Genomic DNA, 25,211 nt, shown 5'->3' with positions numbered 1-25,211 from the left:
CACAACGCTTATATGAAACGATTTTAAGATAACCCCATGTTATTCTCCATAGAGACATTACTTCCGTGAACCAGGGGAATCGAGGGGACGAGTGAGTGACGTCAGGACTTCGGCGCTCTATTGTGATGTCAGAACAGGCCAGCTCTATACAGTATAATGGAGATCATCTAGGGGTGATCTGGATTTGGGCCCTTCATGTCCGGAGCCTGGGCAGAGGCTTTTGTGCTGATTCTGGACAACCGGCGACCGACGGACTTGACATCGGGGACTGCACTCCCTGTGGTGGTGTGGAATGCATCTGTCAAATTTAAAGTCGGTGGGGCGAACGATTTTCGAGTTACGTGGATTACAGGCATACGTAAAAACACACACACACGTACAGAGCATTTATAGATAATTAGACGATGTGAACTCGAGTGTCGCTGGCAACAACGTCATCGAGTGATGCATTCAGGGTCTGAACTCTGAACATGACAAGGGGAACAACCATGGACCACAGACATCAAATGAGACAGAGGTCTTAACCTCCTCTTCTCCCCTTTCATCTCTCCTCCTCTTCTTTCCTCTCCCCTCGTTTTCACCTCCTTCTCTTCTTACTCCTTTAACCCCTCCCTCCTTTTAAGGGTCTGCAAACACTGCATGTCCCCTCCCCTCCCGTCTCATTCTATTCTTTCCTTCTGTCTCTCTCTTCTCACTTGTCCCTTCCCTTCCTCGTTCTGTCCCGTCATCTCTGACGCCTCTCCTCTCGTTTCACCTCCTGTCTTCTCATCTTTTCTTCCGTCCTCCCATCAATGTCACACCAAGGTCATGTCCTCCTCCTGTCCTCATTTAATGTCATGATTTCCTTTCCAGCTCTTGGCTACAGAGAGAATATTCTGAGTGGACAACACCGTTGTATACATTGGGCTCATTAGGTGAAAAGCTTAGTGCCATAACACATTTTATTTCATCTTATAACACCATACAACTAGCCTGATACTCAGCCTGAATTTTCATTTCATTTCACTTCATCGCCAGAACATATTTTCTGTGGCCAGCAATTCAGGGCTGGAGCCAGGCAACCATACAACTTTACTTACTTAAACATACTATTTATCTCCTTACAAGATAACGTATATATAGTTCCCCTCATTCATTCCCCTTATATTCATTCTGCTTCTTTAAATCAGCTGCCTCTCCAGGTCATCTCCCTTATTCTCACTCATTCGCTATGAGCCATCTCATCCACGCCCTCAAGGCGGCCTTCTTAAGCAGCCTCAGCTCACTACTCATTCTTCATGCTGCGCTGTCAAAGCAGCTCGTTCAACGTCTGTGTGAAAATTTCCCCACCTCCCCGGCCTCTCCTCCCTGTAGTTCTTAGTCCAGGGGTTATGGGATATTATTGGATTGTTTGCGATTGTGTTGATTCATTGTGTTGAATCATGTGTTGTGTTATTACTGTGTATTGTTGTTCATGGAATTATTGTATCTTTGGCTCTGCTCTGGGGGGTAGTTGATATCAGAGCTGTGTATAATCAGAGATATTAAATCTTATATCAGACCTGTGTCTCGGTACACAGATTATCTGATATCACATGAGCAGAGCCACACCGTCATACTAACATGCAATAGTTTTGCAATAAATGGTTTATTGTCAATCTGAGCTGAAGTGTCTCAATTCATTTAAATTGTTACCAGTTTGAATTGATTTTAATTGATTCCCAATAAATCATTACATGGCTAATTACATGGCTAATATGAGTTAATTGTTAGGCTATGTTATTGTCTGTTGTCTTCATGTTAAAAGATGAAATATGCTTCACCTAAAACAATATGTTATCAAGTTATAATAATGTTTCACGTTATGAGATATCAATAAAGTGAAGCATTTTACGTTTTACGAAATAGTATATTGTAAATCAGATAATGTTGTATAAAATGAAAATATGTTGTTATAACATGAAAAATATGTTGTTAAAACAATAAAATGTCATAAAGTTAGTAATCAGTTTTCTTTTTCTACCATGGCATGGTAGCAACGTAATTTATTTGTCTTGCGTCTTGATTTTCACTTTTGATACATTTTCACAACTTCTCTCAATCTTCTCCTCAGACAGACAGACCCCTCGTTGACTAATAAAATAATATAAGTTTAAAAAATGCCCACTTCAACATAGTTAATTAACCCCGAGTTGAGCCAATCAGCCGTTATCGCGTTAAAACAGAACTCGTTAGGAGGCCACAGTCACCTGAGTGACGGGTCACTTCCTGTGGGACAGAAAGTAGTGGACAGCTAATTAGACTGTGATTAAAGTGGAGAAAGTCTTCCCGATTCTCTCTCACACACACACACACACACACACACACACACACACACACACACACACACACACACACACACACACACACACACACACACACACACACACACACACACACACACACACACAATTTGTGCCGTATTACATAACTCTCCGTATTAATTGTACTATACCTGTGACAGCATTTTGATTTAGTTTTAATCAGTCTTTTGAATTAAATTCCATTTTGTTTGTCACATTTTAGTCATCTGAAATATGTTATTGTTAGTCTAGTTTTAGTCACCATAGCTTAGTTTAGTTAGTAGTATAGTTAAATAGTAGTTAATAGTTTTTCTCAGTGAAAAAAGGTAGTCGATTAATAGTTTTAGTCGACAAAATCAACACTATTCTCTGGCCTTCCGGTGTCTGGCCTTCGGGCCGTCCGAAGTTGTGTGGCGGTGCCAGGGGGTGTGTGCCCGGAGTGTGGTGCCTCAGGTGGGCTGCAGCCCTGTGAGTCCATCGCTAATCCTCACAGTCAACGCCTCACAGTCATTTAATGCAAATAGATTTGGTCTAGAAGGAAATACTAGCCTCGTATGGAGCCCTGGATGACTCGGGTCAACTAAGTCACCTTCATTGTATAATCAACAGAAGTTTACCCAAAGTGCTTTCCATTCAAAATATCATAAAGACCTCATAGAATACAACATAGTCAATTTACACGTGTATAGAGTTTGAGGGAGGGGGAAGAGAGCTACAGATCCCGCATGGTTGAGACTGAGCTGGAGCAAAATGCCTTTTTTACCAAAGCTGACCTGCACGACCAAAGTAAAGTGATTGAAGCGACTGGAGAAATATATAAATCTTCAGGTTTTAACGCATGCACCTTAAGTCAGGTGTATTAGTAGTAATAGTATTAACTTGAAGCAGTGCAGGATTAGAATGCTGTCTGAGTGTCTGTACATTAGTGGACAAATGTCTCAACACAATGTGCTATTTATGAGCTTCATTTATGGATGAGCTGCTCCCTCATTGGACATGCATGGATGGATGACTGAGCAGACCTCTGCATCCCTGGCTTCAGGCCGGACGTCAAGTCACCGCCTTGCCCTTTAAACAACCAGAATGCTCAAAGGCACTGGTTCCCAAATGTTTTAGCTAGACACAACAAAGTAATTAGAAGTTTGCCCGGGTCCAAACTTGCATCCGGGCCTCGCTCCTCCTTCGTCTGACGAAGTGAATCCTTCTGTGCGTTGCGTCGTTGTTGCCACTGAACAGAACACATCTCAGCCTCAGTGCAACACGAGTGATGAGTTACAGCCTCTCGCAGTTGCACAGAGGCTTATTTTAAACCCTCCTTGAAGGTTATACTGTAGCTTTTAGGGTACCTCCTCACTGAAGTGGTTTGGGCTGCCAACCCTCTCCACCCCAGGTCGCCATCTCTCCGGCCGTCTTCTGTCTCTCATAAGTCACCACAAAGAGGGTGGTGACATCTGGAGAGATCATTAGTGGTCTTCGTGGTAGTCATGTTTACCAGTTCCCACCTGATGTTGTGTGGGAGTTCGGACTTATCCTGACCATAACTGCCAGCTTGCATAACATCTTCAGACAGGGACTTAAGTCCAAGATGTACAGGTAATTTGTCTTGTCGTATTTTCCAAAGAAGATTGTACAATCATTGTCTCCCATCATGCAACAGCACATTTTCATCATTGGACACCCTTGGGCTCAACCTTCGTCCAGGGTCTATAAGGTCTCTGGATTGAGGTGGTGTCCAATTTGTAGATGTCATTAGTGGCTTCAGCCAGTTCAGTTCTGTTCTAGGCTACTCAAAAGTCAAAATGGATATTTTGTAAGTTTTCCTCGTGACATACTGTATCTTAGGAGAAAGTTTCATATACTGTATACGCGTATCCTACTGTAATATGACATAAAAACAGTGCTATAAACTAACAATGTACAGTAATTCAGGGGTGCCGTAATGCCGTTGATGAAAAAGTACATTAGGGTGCCCTGAGCCAAGAAGGTTTGAGAGCCACCACCCACTGTTTCTCAAACACTGGGTAACCCATGTGTGTGTTGTGGAAACATTTGTATGGGTCCCTTTAGTCTTTTGTTTCCCACATTTTGTTTTGAATTATTTCAAAATATTTTCAAAAAACATTCCCAAAAAATGTGGGGGAAAGAAATCATGAATTCAAAGTAAATTCAATGATTTCTTAATTATTTCCATGAAGAAATCAAATAAATATCTAAGAAATTGAAAAATAAGAAAACAAATGTTTAAGAAGTAGTGAAAATAACCGTGAGGCACCTGGACGAGTGGACATAACTGGCCACTATAGGGACATGTGCGCACCTGGACACCTGGACACTTGGGCACTAAAACCAACTGGGAACTAGGGACATGTGAGCACCTGGACGAGTGGGCACCTGGATGAGTGGATGAGTGCTTAGACCTACCCTAGGGGACATGGGAGAACATGCTAACTCCACACAGAAAGGCTCTTTCGCCAATCCCACCTAGGGTATGGGCATCGATGACGCAGACTATACACTTTGTGTGCATCTACACAGCATACACGTGATCAAAAATAATCACGCCGCCTGAATCGCAGGAGCCGGGTCCATATATTCGACTGACATTTAGCGAATTTGGTTGTGTATGTCACCTCTAGTGTGTATTTAATATTTTCATTTTTCACATCTAAAAAATATATATACTGTATTCCATTCCAGAGACAGGGAAATCGTCAGACAATAGTTGTATTTTTCGTAATTACAATAATAATAATAATAATAATCATACAGATTTGAAATCAGGACTTTGTCATAAATACAGTTGATTTTTCATACAGTTAGAAGTCATATCAGTGTCTATATACAGGATTAATCCATAAAGACAGAAACACAACACACCACCTCATCACCACCTCCTGGAGAGGTCATTATTTAGAACCTCATAGAAAGGTCCTCGTCACAACCTCCTGGAGAGGTCATTATTTAGAACCTCATAGAAAGGTCCTCGTCACAACCTCATCACAACCTCCTGGAGAGGTCATTATTTAGAACCTCATAGAAAGGTCCTCGTCACAACCTCCTGGAGAGGTCATTATTTAGAACCTCATAGAAAGGTCCTCGTCACAACCTCATCACAACCTCCTGGAGAGGTCATTATTTAGAACCTCATAGAAAGGTCCTCATCACAACCTCCTGGAGAGGTCATTATTTAGAACCTCATAGAAAGGTCCTCATCACAACCTCCTGGAGAGGTCATTATTTAGAACCTCATAGAAAGGTCCTCGTCACAACCTCATCAGGTGCAGGAGTGACAGAACATCAGTGTGAAACAAACCTCTACAAGTTCAGACAAGAAACCGTGTTCCTTTCAGATCAGTGGTTTAAAGAAATATTCTGTTACTTTTCACAATAAACTATGAAGAAGAACGACATTAGAAGACCAGCATGTGTTTGTAAAATGTTTACAAACACATCGCCAGTTCGTTTGACTGAAACCAGCAAGTCACATTACTGGTCTGATTCATGATGGCCACTAAAACCAGATCTAATCAGCAAATCATAGAACAAAAAATGTTTAAAGGAAATATAAATAGTTAAACCACTTTAAACTCTATATACTTCCATTGACCGGAATCCTCCCCGGCTCTGTACTTGGTCTGCTCCTTTTGTGCATCTTTGCCAAAAATAACCGATCTACAAGCTAAGATCCGCTGTTTTTGCCCCGTAATAGGGACGCTAGATTTCATGTGGTTCAAACTGCCATCAAGGAATCAAACAACCCAGTAAGATGAACTCGTCCAAGCCCGAGTTTCAGGTTACTAGAACATGGGCTCAGTGAAGAGGTCATGCACAGGGCAGGTATGCCACAACTTGCCCCAAAAACAGGCCATTAACGTATAGAACCAATATACATACATAATCCAAGACGGTAAATAACGTAGTAAATTATACCATTAACTGAACGTGTTGTTTTCTTTTTAGCATATGAAATGGATTCAACTGTATGTATTTATACTGGTTAAGTATCTCAGGACATAGACAGAGCCCAGTCAGCGGAAGCAACAGGAATACACAAAACGCAGGTGATAGCCACGATTGGCAGGTTTCACTTAAGACAGTTAAGCAAAAGTAGAAATGTACAGTCAGCGACAATAGGAGAGAGTATTCTGGTAAAGGCTTGTAATCCAGGACATAGCCAGGCTTGAACAGTTATTAAGATGACTGAGTTGCAGAAAGCAATAGGCTGATCTACAATCAGTTACAATGTAAGACAGTTAGCGACAGCTGCTTAGTCCAGAACATAGCCAGACCCCGGCAAACAGACAGTGTTTAAGTAGCAGAGATACAAAATATCGTCTTCCAGCACGTAGCCACAGTTCTGACTAAAGCAGATCTCAGTTCATCAGCCTTGTGACCAGAATGTTGCTGGTTCTAATCCCCAGACCGGCTGGGGCCATCTGGATGGAAAACGCAGTCTGCTGCCACAGTACCTTTGAGCCAGAATAGTAAGAGAGTGGCGACAATAGCGTCAATGGGATGGGATAGTTCCAATGTTTGGAACTATAGCCCATAGGCACCCACTTTGCGGCGAGATCAAAGCGTGTCGCCACTCTCTTACTATTCCACTCGGCTTTGAGCAACACACCTTCCAGGGAAATACATCGATATGGTGATATGAGAATAGATACCATCTGTGATTTTGGAAATTGTAATATGGCTTAATAAGGGCTTTCTTTTTGTGATTTTAATGACACAAAAGTTGTTTTTGATATCTTTCACTATATATTTTTTGGTATAATTTTCACAAACATTCCACAAAATTTGTTTTTGACAACTTCTCTAAACACATTGTTTTAGAAGACACTGGCCTGCAGGCACTGTACATGTATTAAAAATGAATTTATTCGTTTAAAGTTGTTAAAATCTGCCGTTTGCAGCGTTAGTTTTGGGGCTTAGTTTCAAATTGAATAAATTGTGGGAATTGCAGTTCTAACATCTAACGAGCACAGATGGACCAGGGGTGTCGCCAAAAAGACTACTAACATGAATATTAACGCAGTATGACGTTATACGTCATTTTCAAACTTCAAAAAGCTAATACGTTGTGACTTTGTAGATGGGCTATTTTTGCTATTTTTACATTAAAAAAACAACATGGTATTTGGTCAAAAAGCTTGTGATATTTGACTTAGACTTCCATATCGCCCAGCCCTAATGAGTTTAACTGTGTGAGAACCAGCAACCGTGGCTGGTTCCAGTCAAGATGTCGGTCTGGTCACAAGGACAATGAAAAGACATCTTGTATAGGCAGGTGGACCAGTACATAGCCAGGTCCAGTGAGACACACACAGAGAGACAGACACACACACACACACACACACACACACACACACACACACACACACACACACACACACACACACACACACACACACACACACACACACACACACACACACACACACACACACACACACACACACACACACACACACACACACACACAATATCAGAAGTCCATTCCCTTGGGCCTGAGTTCCAAGACATAGCCAGGGGCCAGATTCAGGAACAGCGCCACACTGTAAGCAAAGCGGTGCAGTCCAATTATAGTACATTCAGTAGTAACAAGTCCAGTAGACACAAGTCCATCCAACCATCTCCACATCCATCTCTCTCTCCATCCTGCAGTGTCCATTCCTTCTTTCTTGCTCCCTTTGGTGATGAAAAAGATGGAGGGATGTCTAACCGATGGATGTTCTTCCAGCATTCATTGGACTTTCAGTGGCTGCAGACTTCCAGGCATCAACGCTGGTCTGGGGTCATTGAAATGGAAGGAGATGGGATTGATGTTCCCAGTGTTAGTCTGATCCCAGACCAGCTGAACTGCTGCCTCCTCCACCGCCGTCTTTACTGAGACGGACTAATTCCTGAGACAACACCTCCAAGTCCTGCACAGAGAGAGAGAGAGAGAGAGAGATAGCATGATAGACAAAATACACAGACGTACGCAGTCTACGCACGTACTGTACACACCGGTATAAGCATGTAAAAAAAAAAAAATGTAATGTTCCAGATTGATTTTGTTCTGTGAATCATTATTGGAAATTAAGCTTATTGATGTCTTTTTTAGTTGTGAAGATATTGAGCAATGAACTTCAAAGAAGCGCGGCTCAACACATTAACCCGCTCGATCAGTCGTCACAAAACATGCAGGATGTTTTCAGTCGAGCTATGGACTTGACATGTGTCACTCAGTCATTTTGGTGGTTGAACACGTTTAGTACCGGCCGACGTAATCACATTTTTGTAGGTGACGAGATCGGACTTTTATGGATTTTTGAAAACAAAAACAATTATTTATTTATTTTCTCCTTATTTTTCGGGCCTCTAAATTTATCCATGTCTCTATTATGACCACAGATATGCTCTAAAATAGTTTTTCCCCCTCCATTTCAGCTCGTCTTCCATTGTTATAACACAAGTTAAAACATCATCTATGGGTGCCCTTGCCAGGGATGCATGCCTTTGAAACTAAATAAAACTTTCCTGTCATGAAACTAAATCAAAATGTGGCGTCAACACTGCTTCAAATCAAACGCAGTCGCAAAAAAGCATCAAGTGTTGTGACGAAGCCGTCTCTCACGACAACGGCCATGGGAAAGGAATATCCAGACAGAGTTAACTAGCTGTGCTGCAGAGGAGAGACCGACCGTCATTGGAGTTAGCAGACGCAGTAAAGGCTAATTAACTGCAACTCGGGTTACTGCCCGAATAAATGATTCACAGAGTTCAAGTAACAGACACATCTCCACATCTATACTGTTCAGACTACTGTGTGAATAAGACCTTCCAGGTCAAATGTCTGCCCCAGGACCATAATTTATGACCATGAACTTTCACTGCATTGTGAACCAAATAAGTCAGTGGTTTTCAACGCTTTTCATAATCAAGGCCCATAATTTATTCAGCATTTGAGCCACAGACCACCACAGATTTAGCCTCTCAGACCCAAACCTTAGAATATTTTGTTGTTGTTGGAAAATATTTTGTCCACAAATAATTCCATGCTGTATTGATGTGGTGCCATAGGAGAGACAACAGGCAAACGATCAAAATAACAATATTTCTGCATTCTTAATCTCCAATTAAGTAATGCAGTAATGTTTAGCAATAATTTAACAAGAGTTAATAATTTAACTCTTGTTTAGCAATACTTTGTTGTACAACGGTGTCATACAAAATATTACAGGAGAAATAACTGATCTACAAGATCACACACTCGTGAGCTTATAGATCTGCACATTTCATGTTGTGATATTGATTTGGAGTCATATCTGCAAACCTTTTGAACAGCAAACATATTATTTGTCAAAACGGTCACTGGTGTCTCTGAAATCAATGTACAGAACTATTAAAGTTATAATTCCTAGCTTTAGGCAGCTGAAAAACACTAGGGTGATTAACGGTGATTAACTGTCAACAATGTATATTAAGGGTAATGCGGCTCCCTAACAGGGAGGGGTCCAGCATTTTACAAACGTTTGCACATCTTCCATTATTTGCAATATGGCTGACGCATACGTATCTCCTCGTTGCACTAACAGGCTGGGTCAGTCTCACCACAAGATAAGAGTGAAAATACTGTCGGCTCCAAGCAAAGTAGCTAAAAAACTACAAACATCGATCCCACTGCAGGAAATGGAGACAAAGCCATTTACCACAGCTCAACATGATGGAGCTGTTTTGGAGCCAGATGCTAAAAAAACCTCACCAGCTTCCACTTCAAACTGTTTGGGACTTTGTCTCCATCTGTGTCCTGATTGATGCCTCATCAAGCACCAAAAACCCCCACAAAACATGGATTTATAGCGTCCTTAAGAAATATACAGCTTTAAATGAGTGTTATACAACATAGTTAATATGAGAGGAGGAGAGGAAGAGAACGGTTTTCTGGTTCCAGATCAGTTTGAGAAATGTCTCCTCTATCAAGGTTGCATGTGTGTGTGTGTGTAACCTGGAACCCCCACAGGGCACTATGTCCACCCACTCCAACGCACGCACGCACGCACACGTGCGCACACGCACACACACGTGAATGCATGAACTTAACGGCATGTAATGAAATAAATCACACACGAGCAATCCGCCTGTCTTGAGCAGAGTTCTATTTTTGCTCATCATCATGGGAACAGTTAAGGCCACCCACCACCTTGGCAACACATCAACGCGCACGCACGCACGCACGCACGCACAACAAAGCCTACACAGTAAGAGTGTCCAAAAGAAAACTCATACATTTGTTTATGTTGTATTTGAATGGAGAGGTTTCAGGACTTGTGTGTGAGTGTGAGTGTGAGTGTGAGTGTGTGTGTGTGTGTGCCTGTGTATGTACCTTTTGCAGGTGCATGTTCTTAGTGAGCTGTTCCTCCAGCATGTTCTGCAGCTTCTTGTTCATCTCCCGGAGGTTCTCGTCTCCTGGCTTCACCAGGTCTCTGAGCACGGAGCCCAGACTCCCTCTGTCAGCCTGGTGGTGGTGGTGGGCCGCATGGACCACCGCCCCCGACGACGAGCCTGCACGGGAGAGAGACATAGGCGCAGACACAGAGAGAGCGAGAGAGACGGTGTTGATTTTGACAGCGAGCTTGTAGATCTGGGCGCAACCAAACATAAACGGACTTGTCTTTTAGTTCTACTGGATCTCTTCTTCACTCCCTAACATTTTAGTCTATTTTTTATTTGTTGACGAATTTGTCAGTATCTTAGTTTTAGTCATAGCTTAGTTTTTATGAAAACAAGGTGAAAAAAAGTAGTCAACTAACATTTTTTGGCATAGCTTTAGTCGATGAAATAAACACTGGTAGTGTAGAAGTGAACAAGTAGAAGTGAATGTTAAAAGATGTTAAGTGTGTGTGTTTGTGTTGGCTGTATTCATGACAAACTGCTCAGTTTGCAGTCTGTGGGCCAACCATAGAACACGATCACATTTCACTATGCGTGTGGACGCGCGTACACACACAGACACACACTCACACAAGATAAGTGTCCAGTGCTTTACTGGCCATTACATGCACTATTATCGCACTGGTAATGGAACTGGAGAGAGAGAGAGAGAGAGAGAGAGAGAGAGAGAGAGAGAAAGAGAGAATTTTTGTATATCTGTGTCTTTATGCGTTTGAACATTTATGTGTGTGTCCTCTGTTAAGTCAGTCAGACATGAAATTAAAAACAGCATGGGACATGATGACATACACTGTAGGAGAGGAGAGGAGAGGAGAAAGGAGGGGAGAAGAGGAGGCGCATAGGAGAGATGAGGGGAAAGGAAGGGAGGAGACAAGTGGAGAAGAGATACCAAGTTTATCTAATTGCAGAGAAAATGCTGAGGGAAAGCACCTTTAGAGCTATTAAAGATAAACGTCTCTCGGCACACACGCGCGCGCGCGCACACACACACACACACACACACACACACACACACACACACACACACACACACACACACACACACACACACACACACACACACACACACACACACACACACACACACACACACACACACACACACACACACACACACACACACACAGAGTCAATGTAGTTAAATATAGCAGCATGTGGGACATCTGAATTGCTGGTAAAGAAGAAATCCACTGCAGAGAGAGGTTTGCACGCGCACGTGCATGTAACTGGGTGTGTGCATGCGTGCGTGCGTTAGGGTACTGTACCTATACGACTGTCCATCACATAGGTTTCTATAATTGCACTCTTCCTACAGATGTCCTCAGCCATGGACGAACTACTGACCTCCAGGTGTTTCACCTGCATACACAATACATTAGAATACACTCGTACTAGTAAGCATTAATAACATAACTCACGGTTGTGCTGTTAATGTGACAGAGAGTTTACAAAAGGAACTAAAGTAACTGGAACTATCTGAGGTATCTTTACATGGACCCTGGCAGTGGCCAGTGTACACCAGGCTTGTCTCTAAAAAGTCTAAATGGATGTACCCATACCCCACCCAATCTACCCATGCTTCAAACGAGCATTACCGCACACCTAATGAAAATGTTAAAAAGAAAAATCAGCTGTGCCGGGTCCTGTCCCAGCACTATGCGAATGGGGCTATGCTAGCAGTTTTCATGGGAAGTTCAGGGACATAGTAGCTAAATCTGGCATTAAATTTTTTTATGAATTTCTATCGAATAATGAAATTGAGCTGACTTTGGGGAAATGTTGCATAATCGCAATATTACACTCGAGAGTGTGCTTTACCGTGATTATCAGCAGTTCAGCGCTGCTTACGGAACTCGGCTCTGCCATGTTCCTGCAGCAACGCTGTCGTGTCGATAATCACGGTAAAGCACACCCTTGGGTGTAATATTGCTTAAGTACAAAACTACTTCCCAAGAACAATGTGAACCAAGAGATTCACACACACAAAATATCAACTGTAATGCAGTTTCACATTTTTGCTAAGACCAAATATCTATGTGATTATTATTTACTGTAGCAACTGTGAATAGAACAAAGAGTCTTGATTTGATTTATTGGCCAATTAATTAAGTATTTGGATAGCAGCTTGAACAATGCACAGAATATCTGAAGCTTGAAAAATGTTTTCGTGACAGTCCCATTTGTACCGTTTCTTTTCTTAGCCAAGGAGTGATACACAACCATACCACGGAATTAGACTTCATAGCCTTGGTTTATGGTTATTATACAATTATCAGATTACATGATTTAAACCAGTGATTCTTAAAATATGTCATCTCAAGGACCCCCCGGTTCGGTATAAGGCCACGGAAGCCCATAACTCAGACAGTGTACAAATAGACAAAGGGTCTTGTTGACGAGTGAGGGGAGGACGGAGAAGGAGATCACCCGGAGAATCGGAGCAGGGGGGTTATTGCAGTCACTGTACTGCACTGTTGTGACGAAAAGAGAGTTGAGCCAGAAGGCAAAGCGCTCTGTCTACCGAGCAATCTTCGTTCCTACTCTCACTCGTTCCTACTCTCTATGGTCATGAAGTGTGGGTCATGACCGAAAGAATAAGGTCGCGAATACAAGTGGCCAAAATGAGTTTTCTCTGACGGGTGGCTGGCATCTCCCTTAGAGATAGGGTGAGAAGTTCAGTTACGCGGGAGAGACTCGGAGCCAGCTTAGGTGGTTTGGGCATCTTGTTAAGATGCCTCTCGGGCGTCTCCCTAGGTAGGTCCTCCATGCACGTCCCACTGGGAGGCGACCCCAGGGCAGACCAAGGCGCAGATGGAGGGATTACATCGACTCACTGGCCTTGGAACGTCTCGGGATCCCCCAGGAGGAAGTCACTAATGTTGCTCTGGAAAGGGAAGTCTGGAGCTCTCTGGTGGAGCTACGGATAAGCGGTTGAAGATGGACCCCCCCGAACTGGGGAGTCCTGGATGGAGGTTAACACTTATACCGCCATTGGCCGAGATGTACGCCAATTAAAACCTATTATTTAATGCTACGCTTAACGCCATTGCCGTAGATCAATGGAAATTGTGCTTTTATAGCAATTTATATTTCGATCAATCAAGCCATAATGCTACTTACGTTAGCATCGGGTAGCTAGCTGCTGTTGTCACAACACTGGGTCGCCCATCTTAGATCGTCATCACCATAATAATTCTATCTGTTTATTTAAATCGCCTGTATCTCCTATTCCTTGTCCCAGCATTTTTGGTCAAAACAGCGTTTCGTTGATGGTACAGAGCCGATGACGTGGAGCCCTCCAGTGCCCCGGTATAGATCCAACAGTTGAACGGGACCCGTTTCATTTACTAGTTTATGCTCAAGTCTGGAAATGTGGCTTTTCAAAATAAGAGCTCAACTGGGAAAAATGCTGGCGTGAATTAGATCCTAATTTGTCAATAAATGCTAGCGGGCTAAGTGTTAAGAGTTAGAGCCCCATGAGCCCCTTAAGGGTACATTTGGTTCCTAATGATCAATCATTTTGCTGGGGACCCCCTGGAACCCTTGAACCCCACTTTATAGCATAGTACAATAATAAAATATAGATGTGTGCTTCTCACCTTCTCCTCCAACATCCACTTCTCCTGTTGAACGTCAGCCAGTCTCTGGAACAACTCTCCCACCTCATCGTCTGACAGCTCTGCTGGCCGCTGAGACTGAGGACTACCTCCGCTAGACTGAAATATAGATAGAAATATATACATTACTACCTCCACTAGACTGAACTATATATATATATATATATATTACTACCTCCAATAGACTGAACTATATATTACTACCTCCACTAGACTGAAATAGAGATAGAAATATATACATTATAACTATTGACTGTGGCCTACACTAGACGTACATTTTGCAAACCACTCCAACAACTGGCTTTGTTAGTACCCGTGTGTGTGTGTTTGTGTACCTGTCCCTCAAAAGAATGAGCATGGTTACTATGGTCACTGACATTACGTCAGACCACAGCTGATCAGGCTATATAAGACCTTGCACTACTCAGTTCACACGGGTGTGATTTTTATTTGGTAGATGGCATTTTTTGTCTGTTGTAATCCTGTTACATCCTGTTACCCCTTTTAAGTGGAGCCTCATTTTAAGGAACATGGATATGAGAGATAAGCAGCGTAACAGGCTTTCCAGCGGTATATGGAAGTTATTGCCAAGAAGCATTGTTACAACAGAGAAATAATATACTACCAAGCACACACTTCTGAACATTCTGCATTGTTTATATAGTGTAAGTAATAAGTATACATTATAACATTAGACTGTGAACCACCTCCACTAGCCTGAAATATACCTGTATATATACACATATACAGTAGAATATATAACTATAGTGTGGAGTGTAGGACAGACAGAGGACTATCTCCACTATAAATAGACTAGCACCACTAGAGAAGAGGTAGATATACGTAAAGATATTATCCATCAAGAAAGACAAGAAGAGAACGTAGGAGTGATGATTAGCGCCCACACACACACGCCCACACACACACGCCCACACACACACGCCCACACGGGTGTCAAACTCATTCATATGTGACATTATGCTGGCCACACCCATTGTGCACGAGCGAACACACGTGCAGACGTACGCACGAGAGGACCAGCGCGTACTCCCACTCCCACAGCTGTCACTTCGGTTCTTCAGCCTGGCGTCTCATTCGCGCTGCTGTAACTACAGTTTCTCACTTAAACGGTGTCGTTTAATTATGAACCGACACATTTTGGGAGCCCCACCGTTTCTATTAATACACCATTTGAGATCGAACTTCAACAGACAAACCCTGCTATCTACAAAACATAGCATGTGTCAAATTGTGCTCCTTGTTCTTCATAAGAAAGGAAATTTGACACGCGATAATCATGGATTAAAGGCAAAGCTAAATCAAATCTGTGGACTGGAACATTTTGTATGGCCAAGTCCTAATGTGTGACTTGAGAAACAGTGAAAACAGCACCGCACTGATTCCTGAACAATATGTAAAATTATTATTATTAGTAATATTGTTCCTGCTGTTCTACATACTGCCAACCAGGTGAGGCTTTAAAAACCTTTGCTTTCATGAAATATCTGAGACCATTAGGGTTTTATGGAAGATGCTAGTTTTGCTATTGCTAGTTTCACCATTTCAAATGCTCTAATCTTACAATAAGACTTTTGCACAAACTTCTTTGCCATGTTTTACTATTTTTAAAAACGTTTTTAAATATTTCAAATAGCCGATCTACAAGCTCACATGTAGATCGGCTAGTTAAATGTTGTTCAAAGTATAGGGATAAAGGGTAAGGCGGCGCGCAAGATAGCGCCATCAATGCTTCACGCTGCAAAGCATTGAGAGCTTGTAGATCTGCTATTTTCGCTGCACAACATGCTTCAATAGAAGACATGCTGGCTTCTATGGAAACCAAGTGACTGAAATCTATCATGGTTAGAGTCGTTCCGATACTGCTTAAAATGCTGGCATCAGTGAGTATGCCAGTCTACACCATTCACATACCACATAATGTAACACATGATGATAATGTCACTGACCGTAATCAATTGTATTGTATTTTGAATGCTTCAGTTGACATTGCAATACTGTTTTACAATCTTACTGTACCATTTCATGTACTGCATGCAGCTGCACTTTAAAACAAATGACCGAAAAAGCATTTGTTTTTATTTCTCGTTTTTAGTGTTTTTATCCCACGATTTTGTAAACAATTTTTTTCACCAGTGTCAATTGTCTAGTTTCAGGGCGGACACTCTAACCCAGGGGTGCCCACACATTTATGACGTGAGATCTACTTTCAAAATGACCAGCTCAACAAGATCTACCCACTGAAAAAACAAGTGTACCATTGCTGAAAATAGTTTAAATATATAATGTACCTGGGGGGGCTTTGGAATAGGGAAATTATGACAGGCAGTTTCTGCTGTCAAAATATGCCCCCCCCCGTATTTAACTTAAACGCCCAATGCATTCTCAATGGCAATAGCACAAACTTTGGCATGCTACTAGTCCTACATACTTACACCTAGAAACCCCATTCAAACCTATTTAGGTTCATCTTACGGTGGACATGTTTGCCTGAAAAGAAATCTTTGAAATGTTTCATAGTTTTAGAAATATAGTGCTTTCAAATTTGAGAAATTCACAATGGGGCTCAATGGCAGATATTGGCACGTCAAAAAAGCACTTTCACCTAGAAACTCCATTCACACTTTTTATAATTCAGCTTACTGTGGAGACACATGCTGGAACTTTTTACTTTGAAATGATTTGTAGTTTCGGAGTTATTTAACTTAAACGCCCAATGCATTCTCAATGGCAATAGCACAAACTTTGGCATGCTACTAGTCCTACATACTTACACCTAGAAACCCAATTCAAACCTATTTAGGTTCATCTTACGGTGGACAAAAGAAATCTTTGAAATGTTTCATAGTTTTAGAAATATAGTGCTTTCAAACTTTGGCATGCTACTAGTCCTCTAACCACAAGGCCACTAAAGCCGCTTCTTTTCACCCAACAGGGGGGAGTTTACCCGGTAGGACGTAGTGCGTGGAAGGAACACCCAGGACCTTCTAGCTGTGAAGTTACAGCGCTACAGACTGCGCCACTGTGTATTTTCTTGTTATTAAATTGATTTAAATTGTCACCAGTTTGAATCGATGTTAATCGATTTACGATTAATAGTTCCATTAGCTAGTATCGACCGATTGTGGTGGGTATCGGTACATCTCTAGTCATGGTGACTGAGAACTTTGAACCATGAATAATGCATGCATGGTGCTTCTACATGTGGCAGTGCACTGAACATGGTGCTTCTACATGTGGCAGTGCACTGAACGGCGCCACTCCTTCTTCACTTGCCGCGCCCAGGCAGCTGACAGCTCTTGGCTTTAACCATCCTGTCACGTTCTGAGTAGTCGTCATTTCCACAATGTCGTTTAGATGTCTACTTGTCACCTGCTGCAACTGCAGTTTAGATTGATTACAGTTCATTACAGAGAAAGCCTTTTTAAAGGGATATATGTTGTCCTCAACACATTTTTGGTTTACAAGGATTGCGGTTTTTGTATATTGTTTTTCTCCCAGTGAAGCTTCGAGTTGGTTTTACTCAGTGACGCCTCATAGTGTTGTATTCCCTTTTATTTCAACTCATAGGAGAAAAAAACTAATCTTTCCAATTATCACTGAATGTCCAATCTTCAAAGACAACTTTAAGTTTTTTGGACAAAATTTGTGAACCACAGCAGAAAACAGTTTCAGCTTCGCTACAGGTAGTACTGGCGACATAGTTTATTGTCTCTGTCGGTTGGAAACCTCATATGTCCAAAACTGTTACTGTTCAGGATTCAAATTAAAAAGAATAACACAAGTAGCAGATTGACAACCTCAAAGCGTTTCAAGCATCTACTACTTTTGATGCTTTTGTGAGATGCTCTATATTGACTAAGTAGGGCGTTAATTACAGAAACAAATACAGAAAGTTAAAATATGAAGTTAAAAGATTTCTGCTTGACAGCAACAATACACAAAGTGAGAGCTCTAACTGCTCTAATTGTTGTTCTACTATTGGTGAGAAGAGTTTCCGGGCCTCAGACTGGCCCAGTTAGGGCCCAGTTAGGGTCGGGCCGTCAATTTCAGGCCAATTGAGAAGTCCTCTAGTAAGGACTGTGTCCGTGTGTCGGTAGACAAAGGCTAAAGACAGCCACAGCCAGCGAGACAACATCATTCTAAAACAACAAGCTAATCAGCAGGAGGAGACAAGGTACTGAGAGCCAGGGCGGCTTCACAGAGGCTACATCAATAAAACAATATTATTTCCTCTAAATCTTCCGGCGGGATAGATTGTTCCGCGCCATATGTGGCCTGTGGACAGTTTGACAACCCTGTGTAGGTCGTGTGACTTTTTTTAATCTGCTCTAAGAAAGGCTGTTGCCAAAACGCGTAAGCGTTCTCAATAAAATATGAGAAATTGCATCTGAGCCAGTCTTGCATTTTTTATTTTGGAGTGCTGCTTTTTCCACTTTGGTTTATGAGTTAGTGTCTTGTGTGTGTACCTTCTGTTTCTGGGTAGGCGGTGTGTGTGTGTGTGTGTGTGTGTGTGTGTGTGTGTGTGTGTGTGTGCGCGAGCGCGTACCTTCTGTTCTCGGGTAGGTTGTGTGTCCTTCATGATGTCTCTGTAGGAGAAGGAGGAGACAGAGGAGGAGTCTGTCTGCTGCTGACTCCTGCTGGGACTGTTGATCTCTGATAGGACCAACTCCTCTAGACCTACACACACACACACGCGCCTCATCGTTAGCGATAATATCCCTGTAACTCTGAGAGGGTATGCTCTGTTTTCTGGACTGGTTGGTAGACGTCATGGTGCGTTCACACATGCAGATGTAAAAGACGCAGTCTACTATTCATTGTCAATGGAAGCCAGCGACATGACGATGCAAAGACTCCAACATCGACCATGAATGGTAGACTCAGACGCGTAACTAGATGTCAGTGGGCCCCGACGCAGGCTGATCAGCGAGTGCCCCCGATAAACAGCGGCAATAGACCACAGTCGGGTGCTTCACAACAGTGGAGACAAGTTAAGTCTGTCACATGTCCAAGGATTGGTTGGTATCTTCGTTGGTACCTTGGTATCTTTATAAACAGCTTTGAGCATATTGGCGTTCTTTCTGCATCCGTGCTAATTCCATGTTGCATAGCAGTGACATCACGGTTGAATCCTTGGTTTCCGTATGGTAGCATTTCCACGTGTGGTGTGTTCATCACTACAAGCTGTATTTTGTCACACTCACACTAATGAAACACCAAGGGATTAGTATTTAATATCAACATTCAAGTACAAGATGTAACCCAGGTAAAGTAATGTGTCACTCTGCAACTTTTTGCAGTTTTTACAGTTTTAAAGTCATTTCTGATACAGACATAGCCTTGGATCAAACATCAGGCTAACCATTTCTTTGTATCATCCTATCCTTGTTGATATATAACACCATTTAGGTCAATCATGATATAACTTCAGGATGTGATAATAATATAGAGTATGCCAGTCAACTGTGTTTTGGTACGATGATGAGCAGTGAGCACCGCATTTAGATCTCAAACTGAATCAATAAAATTGGTGGTCGTCGAAAGACGTTCTTGGCGCCGAGCACCATGGGAAAAAGGGGTCTAAAGACTTTAGAATTTTATACATTTTAACATTATGTGCCCTTTCATTCTTTCAAAATAGCAACGTGGGGTGCCCATCCGATTTCGTAAAAATAAAAATAAATTGAAAAAAAAAGTCTGTGGATGTCTTGGGCATATATTGTGACAAACACAAAACAAACACAATGTTAAGAATTCCATAAATAAAAAATCTATAATCCTACTATAAATGCGCCACGTCTCTGTGTGTGTGCGCGTGTGTGCGTGGTTGTAATGCACGTAACTCGAGAACCGTTTGCCCCACCGACTTAAAATTCGACACACGCATTCCACACCCCCACAGGGAGTGCAGTGCCCGGCATCAGACAGTTAAAATGGGTGGTGGTATGACAAGTTGACAACAGGTATTCCATACTAGATCTCCATATACAGTATGGGCACAAAAGGGACAGACAGATAGTTAAAACGGGTATTATTAGGTTCCCAGGTTGCATCGTTCCCAAGTAGGCCGGTGGCCGACGGGCACGCGTACAGGTCTAGTAATTAAGAAGTAGTGAAAGTAGCAGATCTACAAGCTCGCAACTTGTCGAGCTTGTAGATCTGCTATTTTCACTAAGTGAAAAGTTCAGGAACCACTGGCCACAGAGTGAAAACAGAAGTCACCAGTATAAGGGTCAACCAGGTGGTATAGGGGTTAAGTGCTACAACGCGTGTCAAGCACATGTGTGAACGTGCCCCAAGGATTAGACCGTGTCCACGTTGCTGCTCCACTGCACAGACAGCCAATGAGCTCCCCACCCCGAACAAGCTCACACGCCACGCTTAAACGACCCACGGCGGCACCCGCACACGGCCTCCCCTCAGCTGATCGGCGGCGGCCATTTTGAACATGTACTTGGTGAATGGAGAGTGGGGCATGGAGAGTGTCCCTTTAAGAGTAAGGGGAACGTCCCTTTAAGAGTGGAGGAGTAGGTACTTTAAAATGTCTGATTCTCAGGTCTGCGCTTCAGAGCCAATTAAACATTCATTACTATCTGATCCATTATATATGATTACTGCTGGAGAGAGAGAGAGAGAGAGAGAGAGAGAGAGAGAGAGACATAGAGACAGAGATAGACACAGAGATAGAGAGAGGGGGCTGTGAGATGGGTAGGGGGAAGTTGGCATAGAGAGATAGAACGGAGGAAGAGAGAGCAAGAGAGGGATAGGTCATTCGACCTGCATTTGTCTATGTGTGTGTGCGTGCAAATATTATGAAAGAAAGTGAGACAGAACGATTGAGAGAAAAACTTCCTCTTTGCTATTTTTCTATAGAAAAAAAGTGTGTGTGTGTTCTCAGCTGAATGAATCAGAGATTAGCATTAAATATTAACCAGTGGTTCACGCGCACAAGCACACAAAACATGATTTCATATCTGGTTAAAATTATTACCGGTATGTAATAATTGTGACGGGCCTATGGACCAGTGGACTGTGTTGTTGGGTGGAGATAAATGGATACGATTAGGTTTTTCCCTGAGTTGCACAGTCTGTCTATTCTGGGCTATATAGTGGAGGACAGGGACAGAGTCTAATGTCATTTTCCGGCCTTCCAACCTTGCCCTGTTCTTATGCAACAGTTGTGGTCTAAGTTTCTCTAAACCACAATAAAATAATTTAAAAATCTCCACTTTCCTACATTACTGAATGCACGGCCAGTATGACGTCTCCCGGACAACCTTACCAAGTAAGTAACAAAGTCATTACTGAATGCACGGCCAGTATGACGTCTCCCGGACAACCTTACCAAAGTCATGGCCATCCAACGTTATCTCCACTTTATCTGTAGGAACTTCAGTAAATATGTCGACTAGTCACAGACCGAACAGCGCAGCAATTATACATGTTTGTCCCGGGTTCACACATTTATTTTTGTATTATCTTGTTCTTATGTACTATGTGTCATTTTTGATGTGGGTGTTTGAACTGTGGAGACAAATAAAGATTTGGGACAATAAAGATAATTATTTTTAACAAGAGTTACATTATTTCATATAGAAGAAACTCAAGATAGAAGAAACTCAAGAAAGAAAGAAATAACCACAGCAGATCAGTCACGCTACTCATACTGGATTGTGCTCAGTTAGTGAATAACAGTTGATTATGAGCAGATTATGTTTTTGAATTTCAATAAATCATATAACTCCGCTAAACTAGTCCCAACTCAACCTTGGCAGTCAATGAGTTGCTATCGGCTATTTTCAGCCCGCGACATGCTTCCAGTGAATCCAAATGTCCTGGTGACAGAACCTGAATCCTTGTGATGCAGTATGTTACCTGTTCTGGTCTTTGTGTTGGTCAGGATTTCCTGTAATCTCTCCTGCAGTTTGTCTGCTCTCTTCCTCTCCAACTGGAGCTGTCGCTTCAGGTCCTTTAACTGCGCACACACACGCACACACACACACACACACACACACACACACACACACACACACACACACACACACACACACACACACACACACACACACACACACACACACACACACACACACACACACACACACACACACACACACACACACACACACACACACACACACACACACACAAAGGTCACTTTTGGCTCGCATTCGGGTCAGACCTGCCAAACCACTTGGACAGATGCTCAAGCCTGCTTGTATTACTTTTTCTTTCAGTCTTGTTTTTCTCCCAATTTAGTCATTATGCCTATTCCAAATCCAGGAATTGGACATCCCCTCCTCTGCAGTTTACCGTTCAGTAACTAGTGGGAGGGATAGCATGTTCCTCCACATGCATTATTACCTTCTCTCTGTGAAACTGCTCACTGTCGGCTGAGAATCAACAGCTGGTGACTCGATGTGTACAGGAGGAGACATGTGCTCGCCTACACCCTCCCACACAACCAACTGTAGGGGTGACAGGGACTACAGTCACTGCACACATGCAGGGGATTGGCATAACAACTGAATTGAGATCTGTGTGGAGTTTGCATGTTCTCTCCGTGTCTCCTAGGGTAGGTCCGCCTAGCCAGCCAGGGCGCCTGATGGCCTGATGGAATAACGTGTTCCTTACACAAGCTACGTCCTACTGGGGAAACTCCCCTCTGTCAGCCTGCCCACTCCTCCAGGTTTTAATGTGTGTGTCTGTCTGTGTGTTTCTATGTGCAGGGCGTTGCTGAAAATGAGCACCTTTATTTTTAGTTGTTATGCCAATTAATTCCTCCCCACACACATTTGTGTGTGTTGTCGCTGCTGTTGTATCATATACCGGCTCACCTGCCTGTGAGGAGCCCCCACCGGGAGGACGTAGAGCCTCCGTCCTACTCCTCCCGCCCAACACTCCCTGATGGCATGGTCCGCTCCAGCCCGTAGGAGTACATGCAGTGACAAATATCACCCTCCCCATCCACGAACTTGGGGCAATTGTGATCATATAGATGCTCGACAAAGCCAAGTGCACCACGGTGGCTTCGAACCCCCAGATTCGGTAGTGGTGGGCAGATACTTTACCACAGCACCACTAGGCCTGTCACAATTATTACATAATCGTCTAATCGCAATCATTTGAGATAATCACAATTATTTTCTATAATCGTCAGTCGTTTCCATGGTTACAAATGTTCATACAAATTACAGAATACAGAAATTGCTGAACTACTAAGTTTACAATCCATCACAAAGTGACGCTTTGTAAGCTTGTAGATTAGCTATTTCCGTATTTTTTTATTAAAACATATACATGTATTACATAAGATGTCAGTAATGTCATTGTTTAAGTTGTTAGTCATATCTGCCCTGTGTAATTTCTAATTATGAAGCCTAAAAGGCAAACAGAAATTACATACCGTATTCATATTTTCCAAAGTTCACAATTACATCGTTAATCGCAAATTCGCAATTTGTGTGACAATTAATCGTCAACTGAAATGTGTAATCGTGACAGCCCTATGCACCACCTGGGGGCTCTGTTATTTATTTACAACAGAACCACAATAAGGAATACTGAACACCATTTATCCAGGGATGCCGTGATCTGCTGGTTTACACTTTTGATTGATTGAAGTATGTATTAAGTTTGCAGAATTACAGTACTTTTCAAGCACAACTCAATACAAAAACTGTTAACTGTGAGTGGACGACACCATAAAGCATCCTACACATTGTGTAGGATCATTGAAATGTCCAAAGTGGAGTCAGAGAGCCCTCTCATTCTGCCCACAAGCTCTTTGAAGCCCACCCCCCCCCCCCCCCACTGAAGTCACTCTGGACCATCACAACCATAAGAAGCACACACTCACTAACAGCTTCTTGCCACATGTGGTCCGTCGCACCACTCAACATGTGAAGCTCATACCAGCAGTGCACTGGATTATACTGTGGATCAGTGATTCATAACCTTCTCTAAACACTTAGGTGATCATCCATGTGCATTCTCAGAGCATGTGTATTTTAATGGTCAATCAATCAGCTTGTGTTCCGGCTTGGATCAATGGAACTACCATAGTATACGTTAAGTTTCTATGTATTAGTATCACAATGACTCATTTTACACATTTTTAAAGAAGAAAACATGACATTTTTTCTACATTAACTTTTAAAAATATGAATGTTATTATAAACAACATATTAGTATTTTTGCCAATTATTTGGGGGCCCACTTGCAGTATTCTGATAGAATGTCGAGAATCGCAGCTGTAGAACATGTGATTGTAATGCTCAGTTTTTACTTCACTTACATTTTTTTTTATACAGTGACAATACATTTGCTAATTTTCTTCCTCTTATCTGATGGATACATTTAAATTTTTGTATTCTGCGGTATGCGAGACTGTGGGAACAACGCACAGAATCCTGTTGTTTGAGCATACCCCTTCCAATAAACTGATTCTGAGAAGATCTGATGATTCAATTCTGATTCCAGAAGTCGCTTGAAAAGACTGGTGTAACCTTAGCCTTTGAGTGGTCTATTTGTGGAGGAGAGGAGAGGAGAAGGGAGAGGAGAGGAGGGGAGAGGAGCGGAGGGAAGGGGAGAGGAGAGGAGAGACAGAGGTGAGAGGAGAGGAGGGGAGAAGAGGGGAGAGGAAAGGAGGGGAGAGGAAAGGAGGGGAGAGACAGAGGTGAGAGGAGAGGAGGGGAGAGGAGAGGAGGGGAGAGGAGCGGAGGGAAGGGGAGAGGAGAGGAGAGGAGAGACAGAGGTGAGAGGAGAGGAGAGGAGAGGAGAGGAGAGGAGAGGAGAGGAGAGGAGAGGAGAG

The 25,211-nt window shown here is 42.6% G+C and overlaps 1 protein-coding gene across 8 annotated transcripts in view; it reads right to left on the bottom strand.

The window, feature by feature from the left end:
* Positions 1 to 5,027: 5,027 nt before the first annotated feature.
* The window catches only part of gripap1 (GRIP1 associated protein 1), a 48,862-nt gene continuing 28,678 nt past the window's right edge, over positions 5,028 to 25,211 (bottom strand). For 6 of the 8 annotated variants that reach the window (XM_079494872.1, XM_079494874.1, XM_079494875.1 and 3 more), the window contains 6 exons: positions 22,274 to 22,373; positions 18,945 to 19,075; positions 14,360 to 14,476; positions 12,026 to 12,119; positions 10,693 to 10,871; positions 5,028 to 8,248 (listed from right to left, as the gene is read on the bottom strand). In XM_079494872.1, the coding sequence (XP_079350998.1) occupies positions 8,159 to 8,248; positions 10,693 to 10,871; positions 12,026 to 12,119; positions 14,360 to 14,476; positions 18,945 to 19,075; positions 22,274 to 22,373 (711 nt within the window). In that variant the 3' untranslated portion in view covers positions 5,028 to 8,158. The remainder of the gene's footprint in view (positions 8,249 to 10,692; positions 10,872 to 12,025; positions 12,120 to 14,359; positions 14,477 to 18,944; positions 19,076 to 22,273; positions 22,374 to 25,211) is intronic. The other 2 variants (XR_013789026.1, XR_013789027.1) reach the window with 2 other exon arrangements.

The sequence above is a fragment of the Electrona antarctica genome (genome assembly GCF_951216825.1).
Source record: "Electrona antarctica genome assembly, chromosome: 2".
Taxonomy (NCBI): domain Eukaryota; kingdom Metazoa; phylum Chordata; class Actinopteri; order Myctophiformes; family Myctophidae; genus Electrona; species Electrona antarctica.
The sequence above is the reverse complement of the archived record's forward strand: the minus strand, read 5'-3'. Positions and strand labels throughout refer to the sequence as shown.